This window comes from Gigantopelta aegis, chromosome 3, assembly GCF_016097555.1.
Source record: "Gigantopelta aegis isolate Gae_Host chromosome 3, Gae_host_genome, whole genome shotgun sequence".
NCBI classification, from domain to species: Eukaryota; Metazoa; Mollusca; class Gastropoda; order Neomphalida; family Peltospiridae; genus Gigantopelta; species Gigantopelta aegis.
This window is the reverse complement of record NC_054701.1, coordinates 37451743-37473955: the sequence shown is the minus strand read 5'-3', so window position 1 is coordinate 37473955 and position 22213 is coordinate 37451743. Positions and strand designations below refer to the sequence as shown.

Sequence of the window (22213 nt, the reverse complement as noted above, 5' to 3'; positions counted from 1 at the left end):
TCGTTGGTATTTTGCAGTCTAAAAAAAAAACATTTTACAGTGACAAATTTGCTATTAACATGTTTTATAACTGTATACCATATTCATACATAATATTGACTTATCTGTACAATACTCACCAAAAGCTATCCATTGCTATACTACATGTCCATGTTCTAAAGAAAAAAAACCACCATTCACATTGATGCTGCAAGTCATTATCTGAATCGGGTGAGCATTTCACATTTGGTTTCAAGGATGGAACTTTCACAACAATTAAATCCCTAATTAGCACTAATTAGAGTCTTTCAGTAGCCTTTCCCACAAACTATTTTTTCTTAAGCAGTGGATTTGGGCTCAGTGACATGTCCTCTACCAAATAGCAAAGGAATTTTGGATGGAACTTTCACAACAATTAAATCCCTAATTAGCATTTGACCTCTTCTTAAGTGCACTTTCCCGCAATATTTTTTTCTTAAATTGGTAATTCTGAATCGGGTGAGCATACTCTACATTTTACATTTGGTTCCAAGGATGGAACTTTCACAACAATTAAATCCCTAATTAGCACTAATTATAGTTTTTCTTAAGTAGCCTTTCCCGCAAAATATTTTTTCTTAAGTTGTGGATTTGGGCTCAGTGAGATGTCCTCTAATAAGTAGCAAAGGAATTTTGGATGGAACTTTCACAATTAAATCCCATTTTGGGGGTAATTTCAGTAGCGCCCCCTATTAATTCCCGCACTATATTTATTTAAGAATTGGGTTTCTGTAGTCAGTTGGGGTCCCTCTACACCTCAACCACCTCAAACCTTTTGGAACTTTGGCAACAATTAAATCTCACTTGGCTCCCAGTCTAATTCTGATGTCACCGGTAGATGTCGCTCGAAGCACAACAATGCCTACGTCACGACAATTTTCACAGATTTGGGGTGCGTTCTTTTCACCTCTCCTGGACATATTCCATCTGTTCTGTCCTGGTTGTATCCCATCTCCAGATATCGTAGGACTTAAGCAAAATTATTGGTTTTAAGGGTTTGTAACGTTTTGTATTGAGATACTGACTTGTCTTAACTTTATTGTTACTGAAAATGTTCACGAACTGTGAAGAAAAATCTCACAAATGAACAACAACAAATCGGATGTCGATTGCGCGAACCGTGCACGAGAAAACAAACCGAATCAAAATGATAACGGTCACGTGGTATACCAACGTCTGTGACATTGAAATGGAAATATCCCCTCTAAAAATAGATTAGACCTTGTCTGCTCAACGGTTTTTTCTCCAACGCGCGTGTGAGTTTTTCAGAAATACGAAAAATGCATTTTGTGGTATTACAAACACCAGGATTACCAGGATTACCAAAAAACACTTCAGGTGAATGGAAATGTATATTCTAAATAATAAACGGTAAGTAAAGTGCAATTTTATTTGTGAAAAAATGGGTTTTAATAGCGAAAAACAACGCCGTAATGGTTAACAACTAGCCGTAACTAGGGTATGTCCCTTTAAGCTGTATCCTAACCGGACGCGAGCAACCCGACTATATTTCTATCCTAATCAGACGCAACCATAAGTTATAACGAGTCTTCTTTTTTTAAATTGTTATCAACAGTTGAAACCGCCAAGTAAAAGTTGTTTGATTAGTTAATATATGTTTGTCGCTTGTGTTGCGCGACAAGAAACAACAAAAAAACAACAACAATTCATATCGCCATTTGTCGCGCGCCGACTACATGAATCTGTCGCGCCATACCGGCCTCGGTGGAGTCGTGGCAGGCCATCGGTCTACAGGGTGTATACTACCAAATCAAATCCCATAGACGACAATAGTAACATATGTGGCTAAAACTCCTACCTGCAACGTCACGGATATAAATACTACCACCCCTTACACTTAAAGTGAATCAGAAAAAAATGGGGGTCAAGCTGCTCGTTTCTGAGATAACGGGTAGCGTCTATGACTACCCTAGTTTCGCACAAAATTCGAGTACTTTTTTTTTACAGGTACCCCATACATGTTTCAAGCACAAGGCTACTTGACACATTGGTACTAGATGAAATAAAATTGCACATTTTTTTTACCCAGATGAAACTATTATTTTTTACAACCAACACACTCACATTTATAACCAATCACAGGACTTGTGGTGTTCACTTCTCTATCAAAAGTTGGGTGCACCTCGAACTTTGACCCAGCCGGAAGTTATTTGGTTTAGTACTACCTACAGGCTGTTAGGTACTGGGTTCGGATCCCAGTCGAGGCATGGGATTTTTAATCCAGATACGACTCCAAACCCTGAGTGAGTGCTCCGCATGGCTCAATGGGTAGGTGTAAACCACTTGCACCGACCAGTGATCCATAACTGGTTCAACAAAGGCCATGGTTTGTGCTATCCTGCCTGTGGGAAGCGCAAATAAAAGATCCCTTGCTGCTAATCGGAAGAGTAGCCCATGTAGTGGCGACAGCGGGTTTCCTCTCAAAATCTGTGTGGTCCTTAACCATGTCTGACGCCATATAACCGTAAATAAAATGTGTTGAGTGCATCGTTAAATAAAACATGTCTTTTTGTCGCGCCGTACGCATGCGGTTAGGATGCAGCAATTGAAATCAATGATTTCTTTAAAAAAAATCGCTCGCGTTGATGCGTCCGGTTAGGATGCAGCTTGACCATCTCAAGCCGACGAGAAATGATATATTTGGCAACAGTAATGTTTTGGAATCTTTTAAATTCCACCCAGAATTAATTTGAAAGTTTTTAAATCACTTTGATTTTTATACAAAGTTTTAACATAAACACATGTACTTTGATTTATGTATTGTATTATACATTTTGCCCACAGCCCCATACTGTTTTTACATTGTGACACCCAATAGACGATATGTATTTTTGTGCGGAGGTGTCGTTAAACATTCATTCATTCATTCAATTTTGCTTCTTTTCTTTTTTTGTTGTTGCTCGTTTCAACTTTTTTTAAACGACTCCATGAAATCGTAAAAAAAAAGTATTAAGAAATGTGCTGTGTCTATGGCAAGATCGAAAAAACGTGGTACCATGATACATCACCATGGACTATTTCTTCTTTTTTTTTCTTTTGTAAATAAGGAGGGACGTAGCCCAGTGGTAAAGCGTCCGCTTGATGCGCGGTTGGTTTGGGATCGATCTCCGTCAGTGGGCCCATTGGTCTATTTCTCGCTCCAGCCAGTGCACCAAGACTGGTATATCAAAGGCCGTGGTATGTGATATTCTGTCTGTGAGATGGTGCATATAAAAGATCCCTTGATGCTAATCGAAAAAGAGTAGCCCATGAAGTGGCGACAGCGGGTTTCGTCTATATATTCGTGTGGTCCTTAACCTTATGTCCGACGCCATATAACCGTAATTAAAATGTGTCGAGTGCGTCGTTCAATAAAACATTTTTTCTTTTTTTTAAAAATAGGCCTAAAAAAAAAAATATTATTATTTTTTATAATCAGTCAAAATAAGTAGTTAATACTGCAGTGAGAAAGTACTTGATTACGCGGTCGTCCAAAACATGACTCGAAGTTACAAAGGCAGTCAGGACATTCTGTCACTACTATTTCGCTTCATCCACGATCAGTGGGGCGAAACGTAGCCCAGTGCTAAAGCGTCCGCCTGATGCGGGTTCGGTCTAGGATCGACCCCCGTCGGTGGGCCCACTGAGCTATTTCTCGTTTCAACCACTCTACCACGACTGGCTGTGGTATGTGATATCCTGTCTGTGGGATGGTGCATATACAAGATATCTTGCAATGCTACGAATGAAAAAAAAAAAAAGGTTTCCTCTAAGACTGTCAAAATTACCAAATGTTTGATATCGAATAGCCGATGATTAATGAATCAATGTGCTTTAGTGATATCGTATTCACGTCACTGCACTTCATATCAATTTGTGAATGTTTAAATTACAAAAAATTTATTAAAATACTAACAGATGCAGCAGTAACCATCAGGTTGAAAAAACGACAACGAACTTGTTCTAAAAAAAAAATTCCAGTAATAAAAAATATAAATATCGTTTCTATATTTTTAGTGAAAATATGACTTTTCACTTTTATGTTTGCTGTAGATCATTTTATTATATACATAGCAATGAAATATATAGATCTACGGAAACCATAAAAGTCATATCCTGTGAAAAGTCATATTTTCACTGTATTTTAGCTACAGTGAAAATATAGAAATCGTATTTACTTTTTTGTAAAAGTGCATGATTAAATTATCTCCCTTTGTCTCGTTTCTTCTTATTTAAATTTGATGATTGCCAATGCATCTGACCGAATGTAAAAAATGTAATTTAAACAACTGTACCTATAAAAAAGGGATACGAAGTGCAATTACGACAAAATATATAAAACGAATTGAATACGAAGCTGCATAATGATGACACAATGTAAGAATTTAACGGCGTTCAACTCGTTTTGTTTTTGTGGGAGTTTGTAAAGGATCGCGTTGTCAGGTATGTTTGCATTATTAAATAAATGTTAATAAAGATAATTTGTATTCAAATTTCTTTTTAAAAGTCTATGGTCAAGTAAATATTCTGGCAAAGTTCCATAGGAAGAAATATATCATGACGTTACGTGTTTTCGATAGGATAAGCGAAAGATATTACCAAAAAGCGAAAGATATTGTCAAAAATTAGGAAATCTGTATATAATAAATAGACCATTTCATGGTGTTTTTCCGAATACGACTTTTTATGTCAACTCGTGATGTGTGAAAACCATATTTTAACTCATTGCTTCGCAATTCGTGAAAATATGGTTTTCACACATCACGTGTTGACATAAAAATCGTATTCGAAAACCCCCATGAAATAGCCTCTATTTATTATCCACTTAGTTAAAGATATTAATGGAAATATAACCAGTATTGCCTACGTGTGTCAATGATTTCACGTGCACAACGAATGACGTCATTTTGTGAAGCGACGTCATAACTTCAAGGGACATTCCTGAGTTTGCTGCAGACATTATTGATTAATAGAGACTTTTTAACGATTGTAATTACATATCAAATATATTTTTCTGCCTAAAATATTAGTGGGTGTATATTAAACGTGTTTTCGATCGTTATAATATTTGTACTAGGTTAAATTTCATTTTATTTCCTAAAATATATGTTTTTTCGTACGTACGAAATTATTTGAGACAAAATCCAGTTTGGGCTTCTTACAAATATTAAGACGACCAGAAACACATTGAACATACAGACACTGATATTCTAAACAAGAAAATGTATTTAATATGCAAGTTTAATCGTAGAAATATTTTATTAGTCGAAAACATCTTACAATGCAGCAAACTCAGGAATGTCCCTTTATAAAGGCTTTAATGTGGCTTCCCCAGTGTAAACGCTCATCAAAATGACGTCTTTTAGTCGTCTCTTTTTTTAGTAACGTTTGAAACGTTTTGACATGGTCGTCGCTTGTTATTCGTGAAAATAATAGTTTAGATAATGTGGATAATAAAATATTACTCGCGTATGTGTCATGAGAAAGAGAGGTGGTGGTTTAGGATTCCGACAGAATCATAGAGATGATTTAAAATAGATATTTTGGAATTCAGTCTCATAAACGTACGCTTCCTACCCCCAAAATCTGGGATTCGCAGCACGGAATCATCCTATATGCTTAGGCCGACATCCATCTTGATTTTGTGCTTATTAATAACGTACTGTCTGTGTCGGTTCAAGCATAATGTCCTGTGCCAATCAAAACCGTACTTGCAGAATCATGCCAGTGGTTTAAAAATAATTTGAAAACATTCCGAATTATCCTGAGGGTATACATGTTTCGTGTGAATTACGAATGCCGTAAAACATGTTTTATTTTATAAAATAAATAATTTGTAATGTAAAACTGAAGACTGATTTAGTTTTGGTTTTTTATAAATAAATAAATAAATAATTTTTAATGTAAAATTGAAGACTGATAACCCATCCCGTACGTATTGGTATGGTTCGCTGTAGTGCGGCCACTAAAATAGACTCGCCCGATATTTTTAGAATTTGTATGCGCCCAAATAACGTTATAAAAGGCGAAGTGTGATTGGTCAATATTTAAATTATTATTACCCTCCCGCCCCGGAATCGACAACTGGCGATGTCAGAGGCTGAATCCGGGGTGGGCGTGCCTGAACCCTCGTGGATAGGGGCACGTAAATATAGTTACCCATACCCATAAATTATTATTTACAGACGAAATGTTACCTGGACACTGTAGACTACGCAGTGTTGTTAGCAATTTGATTAAAATTAGTTCTACTGTCTAAATAAGGCATTCGTAATTCACATGAAACATATCGTATTACCCTCAGGATAATTCGGAATGTTTTCAAATTATTTTTAAATCACTGGCAGGATTCTGCACCAGTGTTTAAGAAAATCTGAACCTATAAAAACATGAATAATCTATTGTTGGTCTGTTGCTAATTCTAAATAAGCAAAGGCATTACTGCAGGCTACTTAAAACAGTTATGTTGGTTACATTTATCTAAATATTGTGACTATACAAATGGTATATGAATGAAGACCATGTACATGTAGGTACAATACAAGTTTATTGATCAAATCATTATTCAAGTACAATTATTTGTTTCTTCTGAAATGAAATGGGAGGACATTTCTTATGCTGTTCCCACCCCCAAGCTAAAAAAAAAAGGGGGGGGGGGTGTCCCCCACCGATCGAGGCCAATGCCAATAATACCTTGGCTGACCAACAGTTTAATTAATATAAATTACATACAATTCTAAAAATACTAAGGAAAGATTACAGTTTAAAAGAAAAAGTTACTGTAATACTTTCTAATTTCTCTAAGGGACTCACATTTTTACTAGTCATCCTAAAAATATTAATATATCATACTTCTGTCCTGTGTTTTCAATCAATATTTCATTACAGACATACATGTACATATATGAAGTGCAAGCTTGAAGTTTTTCAAATGACTTGTACTAGAACAATTAAATGACTTGAACCAGAAAATGTCACTTAGAACTCTGAACAATTTGTGAAGTCTATTAAACACCATCAGCTTCTTTTTTTTTTAAATCAGATCTAGGATGGACCTGGAAAAACAAACACAAAAAAAGCACATGAACTGTTAGCATTCAGGGCTGGCATAGCAGTCTGTAAAAAGCAGTGCATTACTTAGACCTAGTAGATGAACTAGACATTTACCTGCCAACCTTACCTTGTGCTGTCTTATTTCCAGCAGACCATATTTTTTCTTTGCAGGATATATTTCTTTTACCCTATTACACAAAAACAAACAAACAAAATCATCCTCATTGAAATAAATAATTAATAGATTTTTGCTGTATCCAGATCCATATACATATCCACATACAATGTATATGTATATGAACACTGCTTTTTTTCAAGACATGAACATATGTGGAGGTATGTTGGCACCACAATTATTGAATTAATCTTTTATGAGGATGTGGCTGTTAATTTTGTTCATCCCCCCCCCCACCCTGAAAGTTTAATGTAACATTTAAAAAAAAACCCCACACTACCTAATAACATATGAAAATGGGTTACCATGAAAAAACCCTGGAAATTTTAATATTGGTGGTTGGCACACGGATGCTGAGATTGAGCCTAAACCGTATCCTAATAGAGATCAAATGGTGTAATCTGGTGCATTTGCATTATTCACTTTGTAAATTATTTTTATTTGAATGAAATACATATCCATGTAGAAAGTATTTTTTATTTTTTTGGACATTATTCTCCAATACATTGAAATCTTCAACATTTGGTACATTCTTGTCTTACAAGCGGGTACAACATCCATTCTCATTTTTGTTCTCCTACTACAACCATTTCAAAATATCCATGTTGATTTATTGACCCGTTCAACAGTAACATTGTTCATCTCTTGAGCAATTAAGACATACTTGTAACATCTGTCTACAACAATTAAAATGTTTTCCTAAGATATTTTCAACTTTTGTTAAAACAACTCAAGTGGTCGATATTCATTTGCTATTTCTTTTATGTATATAACACAAGTTATGGAGGCTGTACTATCACTCGCATATTAGTTGACACAGGCAGAAAATCTAGTTTCTGCAATCAATAACTTTGTAATTTGTGAAAACAAACATTTTTGATACAGAAATAATGAACTGTACAATGGTTTAAAATGGCAGTCCTCATTCAAAATTGTATGTAAAACCAGAATGCAAATCATAATATCGTATATTTTGGATGGAGAATACGCAAAATTTTGGACAAACGGTGAAAACATCATACACATAATTAAAAATCAGTTATTTTTTTAAAATATGGAAAACTTTCATCTCTGCTTTAAACCCCCTCTCCCCATCCCACTCTATCTTTCATAGAGACACACACCTCGATTCATGTACAGAATAAATTATATTTAAATAAAAGAACTTACATTTCCTTTGATATGAACACCCTGACAAATGTAAAGGTCACTGCAGCTTCATAGTTCATGTTGTGCAAGTTTGTATTTTAGTCTGTATAGATGCATCTTCAACTGCAGCTTCACGTTTGCCTGGTTCAAGTTCATGTTCTACCTTCAAAATGGTGAACAGAGTTTCTGGTGTCTGAAATTCAGGTTCTACCTTTATGTTGATAATAACAGATTCTTGTGGCTGATCCATTTCAGCCTGAAAGTTGGTTACAGTTTCTTCTGGTAGTTGTAATTCAGGTTCTATTTTTATATTTGTTACATCAGGTTCCGATGGTTGAAATTCAGGTTCTACCTTTATATTGGTGACAACAGCTTGAACTTCTTCTGGCAGTCGTAATCTTTGTTCCACTTTTATATTTGTTACATCAGGTTCCGATGGTTGAAATTCAGGTTCTACCTTTATATTGGTGACAACAGCTTGAACTTCTTCTGGCAGTCGTAATCCTTGTTCCACTTTTATATTTGTTACATCAGGTTCCGATGGTTGAAATTCAGGTTCTACCTTTATACTGGTGACATGTCCTGGTAGTTGAAATACTGGTTCTAACTTTACATTGGTGACGAAAGGCTCCGATAATTGAAATGTGGCTTCTACATAATGTTGCTGCTGTTGTTGAAATTCAGGTGCTACTTTTGTATTAGCAACATTATGTTCCTGCAGTTGATATCTGGGTTCTGTCTTTATGCTGGTCACTTTAGGGATACCTGACACAGTACTACCCACTGATCCAGAATTCTCGTACGACTGCATTATCTGAAGAAAAAAAAAAAATTGTGAAAATATTATTTATACAATTTCAATTGTTAAGTGCAATGATTTTTTAAAACATCACTAAACACTGATATCCATTTTATATGTGAAAACAGTGTTTATTGATATAAGAGATCCTTTGCTACCAATGGAAAAATGTAGTGGCCTTTCTCGCCAGACTATATGTCAAAATTACCAAATGACGATTAAATGTGTGACATCCAATAACCAGTGATTAATAAATCAATGTGCTTTAGTGGTGTTGTTAAACAAAACAAACTAACTTAAACTTAATCTTTAACTTTAACTAACTATTGACAGGTTTAATGCAAATTGATATACAAGATTTCATAGTCATATAGGGTGGCATGTAGCTCAGCAGTAGAGTTCTCGCCTGATAAGCGATCGATCCTAGATCGATCTAGGATCGATTCCCGTCCATGGGCCCATTGAGCTATTTCTTGTTCCAGCCAGTGCTCCACAACTGGTATATACAAAAACTGTGGTATGTACTATTTTGTCTGTGGGCTGGTGCATATAAAAGATCAATTGCTGTTAGTGTTAATCGAAAAGAGTAGCCCATGAAGCGGCATCAGCAGGTTTCCTCTCTCAAAATCTGTGTGGTCCTTAACCATATGTCCGACGCCATATAACCGTAAATAATGTGTGTTGAATGTGTCATTAAATAAAACATTTCCTTCCTTCCTTCATAGTCATACTTTTTATGATTTGAGATGGCTTAACAGAAACACCACTTTTTAAGGCCTTATAAGCTGAAAATGTTGGAACTATGCATGTTAAAAAAAACATGAAAAAAAAGATACATGTACATATAGGGCCCCCAGAGCATGCACTATATTACAGCTGTAAGCACATGTTTACACTTTCTTTACTATGTTCAGGTTCAATTTTCATGTGAACTGATTGGAATGCTTTTGATTTCACATACTCTTAACTGCAAATTGTAGAGTATTCCTTCCTTAAATATCATATCTGCATTTTTATCATTACCCCAAGGCCTGCTTTCCAATTATGATTAATGTGACTGTGTGCAGATTTATTAACAGAGCATTTACACAGTATTTTTTCCCACATTATTTTCTGTGATCAGTAAAAAAAAAATTGATCAATGTTCAGGTGTGTGCGACACATTTTAGTGGATGGGATGTAGACTGTGTCAAGCGACATTTATGTATATTGAAAATAAACCCATGCAATTTATGAATATTCAGTAGCCTGACAAGCTACACATGCATAGCGGTGGGATCTTTTAAAAAGGGGTAAAAACAAACATTTCCCTCTGCTAAAAAAAAAAATTCTTTAAAAGAAAGAAAGAAATGTTTTATTTAACGACGCACTCAACACATTTTATTTACAGTTATGTGGCATCATACATATGGTATAAGGACCACACAGAGTTTGAGAAGAAACCCACTGTTGCCATTACATGGGCTACTTTTTCCAATTAGCAGCATGGGATCTTTTATTTGCGCTTCCCACAGGCAGGATAGTACAAACCATGGCCTTTGTTGAACCAGTTATGGATCACTGGTCGGTGCAAGTGGTTTACACCTACCAATTGAGCCTTGGGGAGCACTCACTCAGGGTTTGGAGTCGGTATCTGGATAAAAAATCCCATGCCTCGACTGAGATCCGAACCAAGCACCTACCAGCCTGTAGACTGATGGCCTAACCACAACGCCACCGAGACCGGGTTTTTTTTCTTCTCTCTTTAAAGTTTATTTGATAAAATGTATCCTGACTATAGTTTTCATCACAAACTATCATATTAGGTGGAATGATTTTCGGCAATCACTCAAAAATTTAACGAATCACAGAATTCAGCAACAGAATTCCAGATGTTTACACATTAACTTTTTAATATTATTTCATTTTAATATACAATTTTGAATGAACGAATCACAGAATTCAGCAACAGAATCCCAGATGTTTACACATTAACTTGTTGATATTATTTCATTTTAATATACAATTTTGATTGCATGTTCAAAACAGTTATAAACCTTGGAATCTTGGAATATATTTCACTGGAAACACATGTGTAATTGATATCACTGACACATAAATCAATTGTTGTTGCAAATATAATGAATGAAATGCAAATTAACAATTATTATATAAATAGCTATCTATAGTGCCTCCTATATAGGACAGCCACTCTATTGCATCCCTCTTGCATTGCCAGAGCAGGGCACAATATTTCACGTGAACCGCCGTTCTGTTCTGTTCGCATGTCGGTTACACAAAATTAAATTTACCCGAAGAGCAAATCGGTTACGTCGTAACCTGTAGACGTTCAGAAATTAAAATTTGAAGACTTCACGATTACAGGAAGTCTTTTCATGCAGACATACTACTAGTATTCTGACCAATGTGTTAGACTGATTTTTAGATACTTGATGCGCAGCGAACCTGTAGACAACGGTATATTGCAACGGTTGTAACTTGCGACCGAAGGCTCAGAATAGAGACGAGCCAAACGTTTTAAAGAAATGTGCATGGACCGCTAAGGCGCCTAAATTATCTGCTGCTATTTTATATCTAAAGGAATATACATGTATGTAGACATAATATTGGATTGTCTATTCAGAACCGACTTCGAGAAGCTGGTTTAAGGGATAGGAGGCCGTATGTTGGCCCCGTCCTGTGACGTCAACATCGACATTTACGTGTTCGCTGGTGCACGAATGTACAGGGGTGGAACTTGGGAAACTGGCAGCGAGTATGGTTCAGCGATGAGTCATTTCCTTCTACAGCGACATGATGGACGACAACGTGTTTACAGATGCCACAATGAATGTTTTGCCAACAACTGCATCGTTTAAAGTTGACCGATTCGGTGGAGGGAGTGTCATGATGTGGGGAGCCATCTCATACACTGACAGAAGTGAACTTGTGTTTGTACAAGGCAACCTCACAGCTGTACGCTACCGGGATGAAATTCTTCACCGTCACATGCTTCCCATTTTGGATCGACAGAAAGAAATCTTTCAGCAGGACAATGCCAGGCCGCATACGGCAGGTGTAACAAAGGATTTCCTACAGAATGAGAACATTAATGTGCTGCCATGGCCATCAAGATCGCCAGATCTCAACCCCATTGAACATCTATGGGACGAACTGGACAGACGTCTACGCCAGCGTGACCCGGAGCCTCAGACGCTTCCGCAAAGTACTGTCACATGCACTGCAGGAAGAATGGGCTAGGATTCCACGTGCCCGGATTCAGAGACTTTTGTGATTAAAAATGGTGCGACGATTGATGATTTGAGAAGGTTAATGTTACAATTTTTTAATGAAAATTACCAATCCACTAATCAACATTTATATATGAAACTTTCTGCGGGAATTAACAACCTGTTGATTCAAAAATATTTAAAGAGAACGGATCTTCACACTGAAACGCGTTCACTCTTTATCAGAATTATCAGCAGAAAACATTATCAAGAAACTCTGAAATTCTGAGAGCATGTTGAGTCTATACTTTCCACATCATTACAATTGATTTGTGATCATAAACAGTCAACACAAGGTTATGTTTATTAATCAAGAAAGGGAAAAACAGGAGCACATTTTAAATGCAGAACTAAATAAACAAATGGATTCAGCCTGCAAATTACACCAGGCACCACACCGTAACGGGTGCAACCATGTTGACTGAGCACAGAATATCAAATCATAAAAGAGACGCTGCAATAAACAGTCAACTGAGACTGAGTTTGTTGCATGTTCAATAAATTATATGGACACAACAATGAAAACGCAAAACAGATATTTTTCAATATTTTGTTGTGATTAATGAAAAATATATTAATTTATTACCCCAGCGGTCACTCATAACAGGGAAAATATTTTCCATATTTTCTCAGTGAGAAATATTCTGCATTGGTCTAACGAACAATACTATTGGACAATTTGACGCTTACAAACCAATGACCTTGGCGGTACTAAATATGACGTCATCACGATTTGGCAAACACATATGATGTCATGTAGTTTTAAAGAGTTTGCATTTACGGCTCTCCGTTTTTTGTGTTAAATTTATAACAAAATGTCATTTTAATGAAATTCCTTATAGATTTTGTAGCAGAAAAAGAGAACTCTTGTTTTTGAAAATTATCTATGAAATTTATTAAATTACAAAGTTATAGCAATTCTTAGAACAGTGCGTAAAGTGGTTTACATCGTTTCTATACAAGTTGGCATTCGTGCATGTGCGTCGAAAATAAAGGCTATTACAGAAAAAATAGCTGAGGTAATAAATAGAATAACAAACTCGGTACCAGTTATTATCAAATTTGTCCCTCGTGAAATAATTTTCATTTATGAGAGGAAGCCATTGATTGGTACTTTGTTTGGGTTTTAATCCTGGTTTTGTTCTCGTTACACATACAATAGCAGAAACACACAAAATGGTGTGAAATGCGTTCACTACATGCTCAATCATGCTGCATGCAATACACATGAAATGCCAGTATGTGGACACATAAAAGTCACGTAACGGTGTCATATTCCTCGTCACATTAAGAATGCCATGACTCAGAGAAGAACAAAGGGAGCGAGCGTTGGGCATGGTTCAAGGGGGGGACTTCGCAAAGCCAAGTTGCTAGGACCTTCAGAGTCCATCCATCAACTATTGGACGACTTGTTGAACGTCATCAACAGACCAGGAGTGTCCGTGATCGACCTCGACCTGGTCAATGTCCCATTACGACCCCACGCCAAGATTGGCAGATTCGACGACACCACCTCCGTGACCGGTTCAGAACTGCGACGATGACAGCAAGCAACACGATAGGACGTCATGGAAGGCATATCCATCTGATGACAGTCATCCGTTGACTCAGAACGGCTGGACTCAGATGCAGACAACCCGTACAACGGTTGTCTAATGGTATGGGGGCCAATCAACTGTGATTTCAGGAGTGATCTCATCATTGTCCACGATGCCCTTACAGCCCAGTGTTATGTTGACGTTATTCTAAGACCAATTCTCCAGCCACTTTTGCGCCGTCACCGAAGACCAGGAGGGCCCCCTCAGGTTCAACAAGACAATGCCCGTCCACATACTGCAAGAATTACCCAGGCATTCCTGCAACAAGCCAGTATCACCATTATGAACTGGCCCACCGTTTCACCGGATTTGAACCCAATTGAACACCATGTGGGATGAGTTAGGATGTCGTGTACATCACCGCCAGCCACTACCGCCTAACATCGCTGAGCTTGCACAGACGTTGTAGGAGTGAAGGAACATTCCTGTGGTTTATTTGAAATGTTTGTGCCAATCCTTTTCCTGTCATCTTCACGCATGCTCACGGACCAATGGTGGATACACCAGATACTGACCTTGATATGGGGGGGGGGGGTTGAACTTTTCGATTACGAATGCAACTCGATTACTGATGATAACTGGCCATGTTTCCATGTGAATGTATCTCATGAATACTAGTCATTAATGTCATATTACATTATCCATCAATTCATTAATAGTTTGTCGTTATTTGCAATGAAAAGTTGTTTTTGCGTTTTCATTGTGTGGACTGCATGCATGGATGATGGAAAGAAAGAAATGTTTTATTTAACGACACACTCAACACATTTTATTTACGGTTATATGGCGTCAGACATATGGTTATAAGGACCACACAGATTTTGAGAGGAAACCTGCTGTCGCCACTACATGGGCTACTCTTTCCGATTAGCAGCAAGGGATCTTTTATTTGCGCTTCCCACAGGCAGGATAGCACAAACCATGGCCTTTGTTGAACCAGTTATGGATCACTGGTTGGTTTAAGTGGTTTACACCTACCCATTGAGCCTTGCAGAGCACTCACGCATGGATGATGGAGTGGCATTAAACATATGTGGTATGTGGAAGCAGCTTTTATTTTGGAAATCAAATACACAACAGAGAAAAACTAGCACCTCACATGGTCAAAATAACTTGCAATACATAATAAACTTCTGCAGAAAAGTCCAGCTGAGACCAAGATATTATATTAAAATATATATTATTTTATACATTTGTATGTATGTTAAACAATGGATTTTCCGGGCATTTTAAAATGTGGAGGTACACACAAGCTAAACCCTTCACCTGGATCCACAGTTGATTATTATATATATATTATATAATATGTATTATGCATATACATGTAATGTCTAATTAGATTGATTTCATTGATCTATCAAACTTATTAAAAAGGATATATACCTGGTAACCAGTACTGTATTCATATACCATATACTTTAAGTCGCATGCCCTAGTTTCAGCCCGCGAAAATTAATTCTAATCTACAAAACTAACACATTTAGATCACTTTTTTTATAAAATAGAGTGAAACAGCAGGTTTTATATCAATAAATACCATGGGAATCCCTGTGACCCAATTACTTGAAATAATTTTGGAAGTTAGTCACCGGTAGATGTCACTCGAAGCACAGAAATACCTATGTCAGACAAATTTCCCAGAGTGCACACAGACATGGGGTGCGTTCCTTTCACCTCTCCTAGGCATGTTCCAACTGTTCTGTCCTGGACAGTGAAAGGAATGAGTTTGGAACAAGAAGGCACTTCCCCTCCCCAGGACGAAAATGTAAGGTTTTTTTTGTCCTACTCTATTTAAATAAAGGTAACAATATAGCTTGTGCCCCCCACCCCCACGGTTGTATCCCCTCTCCAGATATCGTAAGAATTATTGGTTTTATGAGTTTGTAACGTTTTGTATTGAGATACTTACTTGTCTGAACTTTATTGTTAATGAAAATTTCACGAACTGTTAAGAAAAACCTCACAAATGAACGACAAGCAAACGACAACAAATCGGATGTTGACTGCGCGAACCGTGCACGAGAAAACAAATAGAACCAAAATGATAACGGTAATGTGGTATACCAACGTCTGTCACGTTGAAACGGGAAGATCCCCTCTAAAAATAGTTTTTACGAAATCCGAAAAATGCATTTTGTGATATTACAACACCAGGATTACCAAAAAAATTTCAGGTGAATGGAAATGTATATTCTAAATAATAAAATGTAAGTAAAGTGCAATTTTATTTGTGAGAAAATTGGTTTAATAGCGAAAACCAATGGCGTAATGGTTAACTAGGGCGTGTCCCTTTAAGGCAAGTAAACAGGTGAATGGTCCATTGTTTTTGCTTTGAAAAAAAAAAGGGACTTATTTTAATGACAATTTAGTGGAAATATTTAAAGGGTAAATGTAAGAAAGGTATTTTTACCCAAAATAAAGCTTAAATGTGAAGAAGAAGAAACCTGCCATTTTTTGTCTTCTGTCAATTTTTGCTAAAGGGAGTCATTTTCACTTTAATAATAGAACATTTTAATTTTAAGGCCAACTTCTTTTTATTATTATTATTTGTTTAAATATAGTTATTTTAAAGGTATTTCGTCAGTAGGGCCTCCACGAGTCCAATATATTGGACTCGAGTACTCGAGGGTCAAACTCGACCCGGACCCGAGTACCCGACGCTTACACAAGATGATAATGAGACAAAGGAATATAACGTAAAATAGCATTATATAGCTTAATTCCAGCACTGAACATGAATGCCAAATCATGCCATTGTATTGCATTTAGAAACCCGTTGATACGTTCAGTATTGTGACGGACGAAGGGATGGCCAGATTAAAAAAGAAACTAGCAAATAGTCATATAATTATCGTGTAACTTGTATCGCTGATTAGTTACTGCTGAACTAGTTGCTCTACATTGTCTCACTTGTATGGGTACTCGAGTCCTGTGAATGGACTCAGTCTTTGCTAGACTCGACCCGTGCCCGAATACTTGAGTACTCGTGGAGACCTTATTCGTCAGTACAGCATAAAATTGCAATCATTCTTGTCATATAAATTGTCCGTGGTCCATTCTTTATTATTACCTCTGCCACTGCTCGTCTTCGTTTGGCACAAGATTGAAGATGTCCTTTTGAGGATTTTTGGAAGCTTTGCCATCTCCGATACCAGTAAGGGAACATCAGGGGTAGCTGTCGTAAGAAGTTTTGCATTAGGATTACGATATCCATAACTTTCTTTCTTTGGTGGAAAAGTATCGTAACATGATGGCGAAAAATGTAATGAACATAGAGTACTATGTTTTGTTGGTGTCCAGTATTTTCTTCTGCAATAAATTATCCATGATTTTCTTCTGATACGATCCTTTGGGAAACCGAAAAAATACAATCCCGACCCTTTACGTTGTTTATTAGTACACCCAAACGCCGAGCAGTACGGCATTGTGTAATTTTTTAAAGTTTCAAAACATCCACATGCTCCACAAAGGGATGTCCGGGAATGACGTAACTTCCGTTTTCTGAAAGATTACCGTAAATTGTATTCAGATATTGAGATAGGCCACGTATTAGTGTTACAAACTAATTTTTGTAGGACTTTCCTTTGGCACTGTCACTAACCCTAAAGTGACAGTGCCAAAGGAAAGTCCTTTCGTTTCTAAAATGAACTCACCCTCATAATTTCTCGTTTCGTCGCCGCTCTCCGTGGTTTTGGAGGTATGCCATGGTTGTTGGCAACATTCGATACAGTTGAGCATGTTCCAACGGGGTATATGCTGGGCACAGCCGAACTGTTTAAATGTAGTTGTTTAGTCATGCCTAGAGACCATCTTACGTAGTTTTCAAAGTCTGTTCTGTGAAAATGGTTGCTGCAAACTCTGTCATGTGGTGTAGGTCCCTTCCAGAAAGCTCTTGTTCTATTTACAAACTGTTTCCATGCGCGTAGTCTGGAACGATCTTTTGGAAATGAAAACATGGACCGACAACCAATGGCTTTACCTTTTGTACACCCGTATACAGAACAGGCATTTACCATGGTTAAACTGGTCACATAATAGGTAGGACTATTTTACAAATGTGTCATTCTCGTTCCATCTTTAATAAACATGGTATGTCCCTCGTGTGACGTCACGTGACTGTGGTTCACCATTCGGGATACCTCGGTTGATTACGGTTTTTCGGGAATCGGCTGATCTGATACCAGACGTTTCGCCCCAATACCAGTGCGCCTCAAGTCAGTCAACCCCAACTATTTGTCCGTTCTCTCCCAACTATTCGTCAGTTCTCTCCCAACTATTTGTCATTTCGTCCCCATCCCCCAATAAATATGATATTACGGTGGTTGATTATTATTTTGTTTTTGCTATGCGCGCTAACGATCTCGTGAGTTTGTGTGTACTGCAGATTTGCTTTGTAATTTAAACGATGTGGTTTGCTTTGTAATTTAAACGATGTGGTTTGACATTTTTTAATGCAAATCTCTTGAATAAGGCTTTATATATTGTGTTATGAATGGCATGATACGTATTACAGATTTAAATTATGCGAGTTGTGCCATCTGACATGTGTAAAATTGTTTGTAGATGAACTTGGCAGCCTCGTCCTTTGATATTTCCAGACTTACTGAAGTGGTATAAACAATAACGAACATTGAAAAAAAAGTTCTTCTGCAACAAATCCAGTGTTAGAGTGAGACTGTATCCCAAATTGTGTTACCAGAGTGGCGAAGACTTTAAAAATCAAATAAAAGTTTGAACGTAGCTTACAGAATATGAACTTTTATATTAACAGGTGCAGTCGTAGTTCCAAAGATGTTAAAATGCTGTTAAAAAAGGGGTGCTGAAACAAATTTACAGCACTGTGGTCAATAAAGAGACATACCACAGCATGTGAACAAAGATGTGTATTCTAGTAATATTTCATTTGACATTTTATAATGTTTTCGTTTTTATACACATAATGCATTTCATTTATCATACATTTATAAGAAAATGGCATACATCCCACACACCTCAGTAACCGATTTCAGACGGAGACGGCGAGTCTGGTTGTAGGCACTCATGGTCGCTCAGTGTGTCCACGAACGGTTAGGAATCGGTTATGAGTTCAGCTTACGGCCATGACGTCCTTACACGCAGGCGACGTCAATGTCGATTGCAATGGCTGCGTGCACATGCACCAAATCGGTTTCACTTGGCCCACTGAGAACGTGTGTTATTCATTGACGTGTATCGGTTCTCGCTTTACAGGTCAAATGGACGACAACGTGTCTATCGACGTCGAGGTGAGCGATATTCAGACGCGTGCGTTAAGGAAAACGACATATTTGGGATGGGGTGTTTTTTTTGTGTGTGGGTGTTTTTTTTTTTTTGGGGGGGGGGGGGGGATTTCTCACGGCGTGAAAACACCTCTCGCGGTCATCCAGGGCAATCCTACAGCCATAAGATATTAGGATCTTAATACAAGTCCAGACTTTAACGTAATGCTATTTGAATGGCGTTGCCATGATGTTAAAGTCTGGACTTTATTAAAAGTCTAGACTTTAAGGTTTATAAGCACGGGGCCAGGTCATCAGGCCTCGCGTCCTTCCACTTATCCATACGCGTAACCTTACGTTGGTTTGTCTTAACTTCCTCAACCAAAACAGTGTCCCAATGCTCGACTAGCCACCCTACAGTCCAGATTTGTGGGACGAGCTAGACATGAGGGTCAGGAAGCGCGTCAACGTCCTAAACAGTCGCTCAGCTCACGCAGGCCCTTCTTGATGAGTGGAATAACATCCCACAAAGGACCAAAAACAACTTGATTGGGCCAGAGGTAAGGAGAGTTAGAGCAGCGACTGCAGCCCGAGGTGGGCACACACGCTATTGATTTGGATCAGGAAATGGCGTAGGGTACCCACATTTTCACGTTATCCATGCAAACGTCGTCTGTGATAACACAACAAAACTTGTCAAAATTTATTCAGTTATGAAGACAACCTAAAAATCCAAACAATGAAATTAATTAATCATCAATAAAACATTTGAAATATTTACCACCGAAAAAAAAACTTGAGATGGGGCGATTACTTGACAAAAGTAATCGATTACGACTACGATTAACTTAAAAAAGTAATCGATTATGATTGCGAATACATTGTCCAGTAATCATTATTACATTTCCACAAATATGCACAAATAGTGAAATAATGTTGCCAACATGAAATTATTCATTTTATTTCACAACCATACCGATTTCATTCATTGAAAGACGTAAGATTTCAGGCCTTTCCCCGGGATGTTTTTTAAGGCGCTTACATATTTAGCATCATTATAACACAAAAATCAAGCCAAAAGAAGTTGGGTAGTGGGTTGAAAACAGTTAAGTGTTTGCCTTCAATCCATCAACTCATGTTGGGGTTGGGGTTGGGGTGTTTTGTTGTTGTTGGGTTTTTTTTTTTTTTTTTTGTTGGGGGGGGGGGGGGGGTGGGGGGTTGTTTAAAACTTTTTTTTTAAATAACCCATCAATTCCCCACCCCCAACAATTTCATAATTTGCGCCATGTTGTTGCTGTTGATTTCAGCGTCGTGTTAAATGCTTGTTGTGATTTCTGCTTGTAAAAAACCTAAGCTAAGAATGCTGACTTCACAGTATATTCCATTTATAAAAAAAAAAAAAAAAAAGTTAATAAAATAAAATGTTACGGTCTTTTTAAAATCCAGCTAACTTATTAAATGTCACCTCACAGTTTTACAAATATATATCTAGCATTATCTAACAAATATGATTACTGTAAACTAATTTTATTCAGTGTACGTTTAACTGCAATTTGTATAAATACTGTATGTTCATTTCTCGCAATCGCGATCTGCATGCGTGCTCACCACCATAGATACAAAATTAACAAAGACAAAGGAAATAACAGAAACTGCAGTTAGGTATTCATTGATGCAAACAACTATTGTTTTTCTACAAATTTACATCAAGATTTACTTCTGTGTAATTGTATTGTTTAATGTCCGCAACGATGTCTCTTGACACATGGGTGTCAGCTGACTCTGAAGCGTGACGTATATTACGCCGAGAGATTCCTCAGTTGAGCCAACGAACGTTCTTCTTAACGTTCGCGAACTATTTGATTGGTGTCCGTCGTGTCCATTTGGTTTAACGTGAAGCGCACAAACCAGTGTAGCGAACGTTTTGTTCTCGCTCGGTCTGGCTGAACTCGACCCTGAACTGGCATGTGTATTCAAATTGATATGCATTGTCGGTTTGTTTTTATTACTTTGGTTAAAAGACTTTACAGAATTAAAATAGCAAGTTACATATCTTCCAGACATTGAATCACCGTCACATTGCTGTCATACATGTCGAACGCATGCCGTTAAAATTAATAACCTTGATTATTAAAATTAGCAAACATCATAAGGCATACGCTGTATTCTGGATAACACAGTTTCTCGTTACCGGTCGCGAGATCGCTATTATGCTAATTGAATATTTTGTATTATTATGTTTGAGGTGTCGAATAGATTATGTAACCGTTTGTTCACATCAGAAGACAGAAAATGGCTCAGCCAAAATTTTAGCCACTTGCAAATTTTATTAGCCATTTTTTGGTAAAAATATTTTTTTAATTAGCCGATAGCTAAATTGGTTACCGACAGCGCGAGCCCTGGATGTTTTCAATATGTGTTTTGGGAAGGGGGTGTTAGGATAGAAATTACTGACTGCCATCTTAACTGTACTATTAAAAAGTGCTTCACCTATTGTTTATTGAGTTAAATAGTAGTTGATTCTGTCAATGGGCATCTTCTTTGATCGGCCTTGAAGCTTGATTGCTCAGCACGGGAATCCCGTTACGCGTAAGCGTCTTCCTGGCGGATTAGCGGTCCCAGTAGAAGTGGTAAAATTACCAAACACCAATTGTGAGCAGACGACTGGTACATTGTTACGTAGTTAGGAAGTGTTTTACCTGTCAGTGATTAGGTGTGCTTGGTATACTGGTACACAAGTTGTTTGCAAGAGGTAGTCGACTGCCACGCTCGTACTTGTGATAATTGTTTTTCTAAAGTACTTCAAATCAAGGCGTAGCGGCAATTGATTTAAGGCGCGTCCATGCCGTCAAAGCGCTTACTTTACGGACCCAGGCGTGTCGGGCCGCTACGCCTAATGGCCCTGGGGAAAACCC

At 37.5% G+C, this 22213-nt stretch overlaps 1 protein-coding gene across 2 annotated transcripts; it reads right to left on the bottom strand.

Annotated features, from left to right (window-relative positions):
* Positions 1 to 6548: 6548 nt before the first annotated feature.
* LOC121367986 lies at positions 6549 to 18301 on the bottom strand. Of its 2 annotated transcripts, none has more exons than XM_041492462.1 (3): positions 17715 to 18301; positions 8417 to 9209; positions 6549 to 7073 (listed from the first exon to the last, which is right to left on the bottom strand). In XM_041492462.1, the coding sequence occupies exons 1-2, from the start codon at positions 18075 to 18077 to the stop codon at positions 8472 to 8474; spliced, it is 1101 nt and encodes a 366-aa protein (XP_041348396.1). In that variant the 5' UTR covers positions 18078 to 18301; the 3' UTR covers positions 6549 to 7073; positions 8417 to 8471. The 2 variants fall into 2 exon arrangements, with proteins under 2 accessions (XP_041348396.1, XP_041348397.1); XM_041492463.1 differs by lacking the exon at positions 17715 to 18301 and adding an exon at positions 17132 to 17583.
* Between the last annotated feature and the right edge of the window lie 3912 nt (positions 18302 to 22213).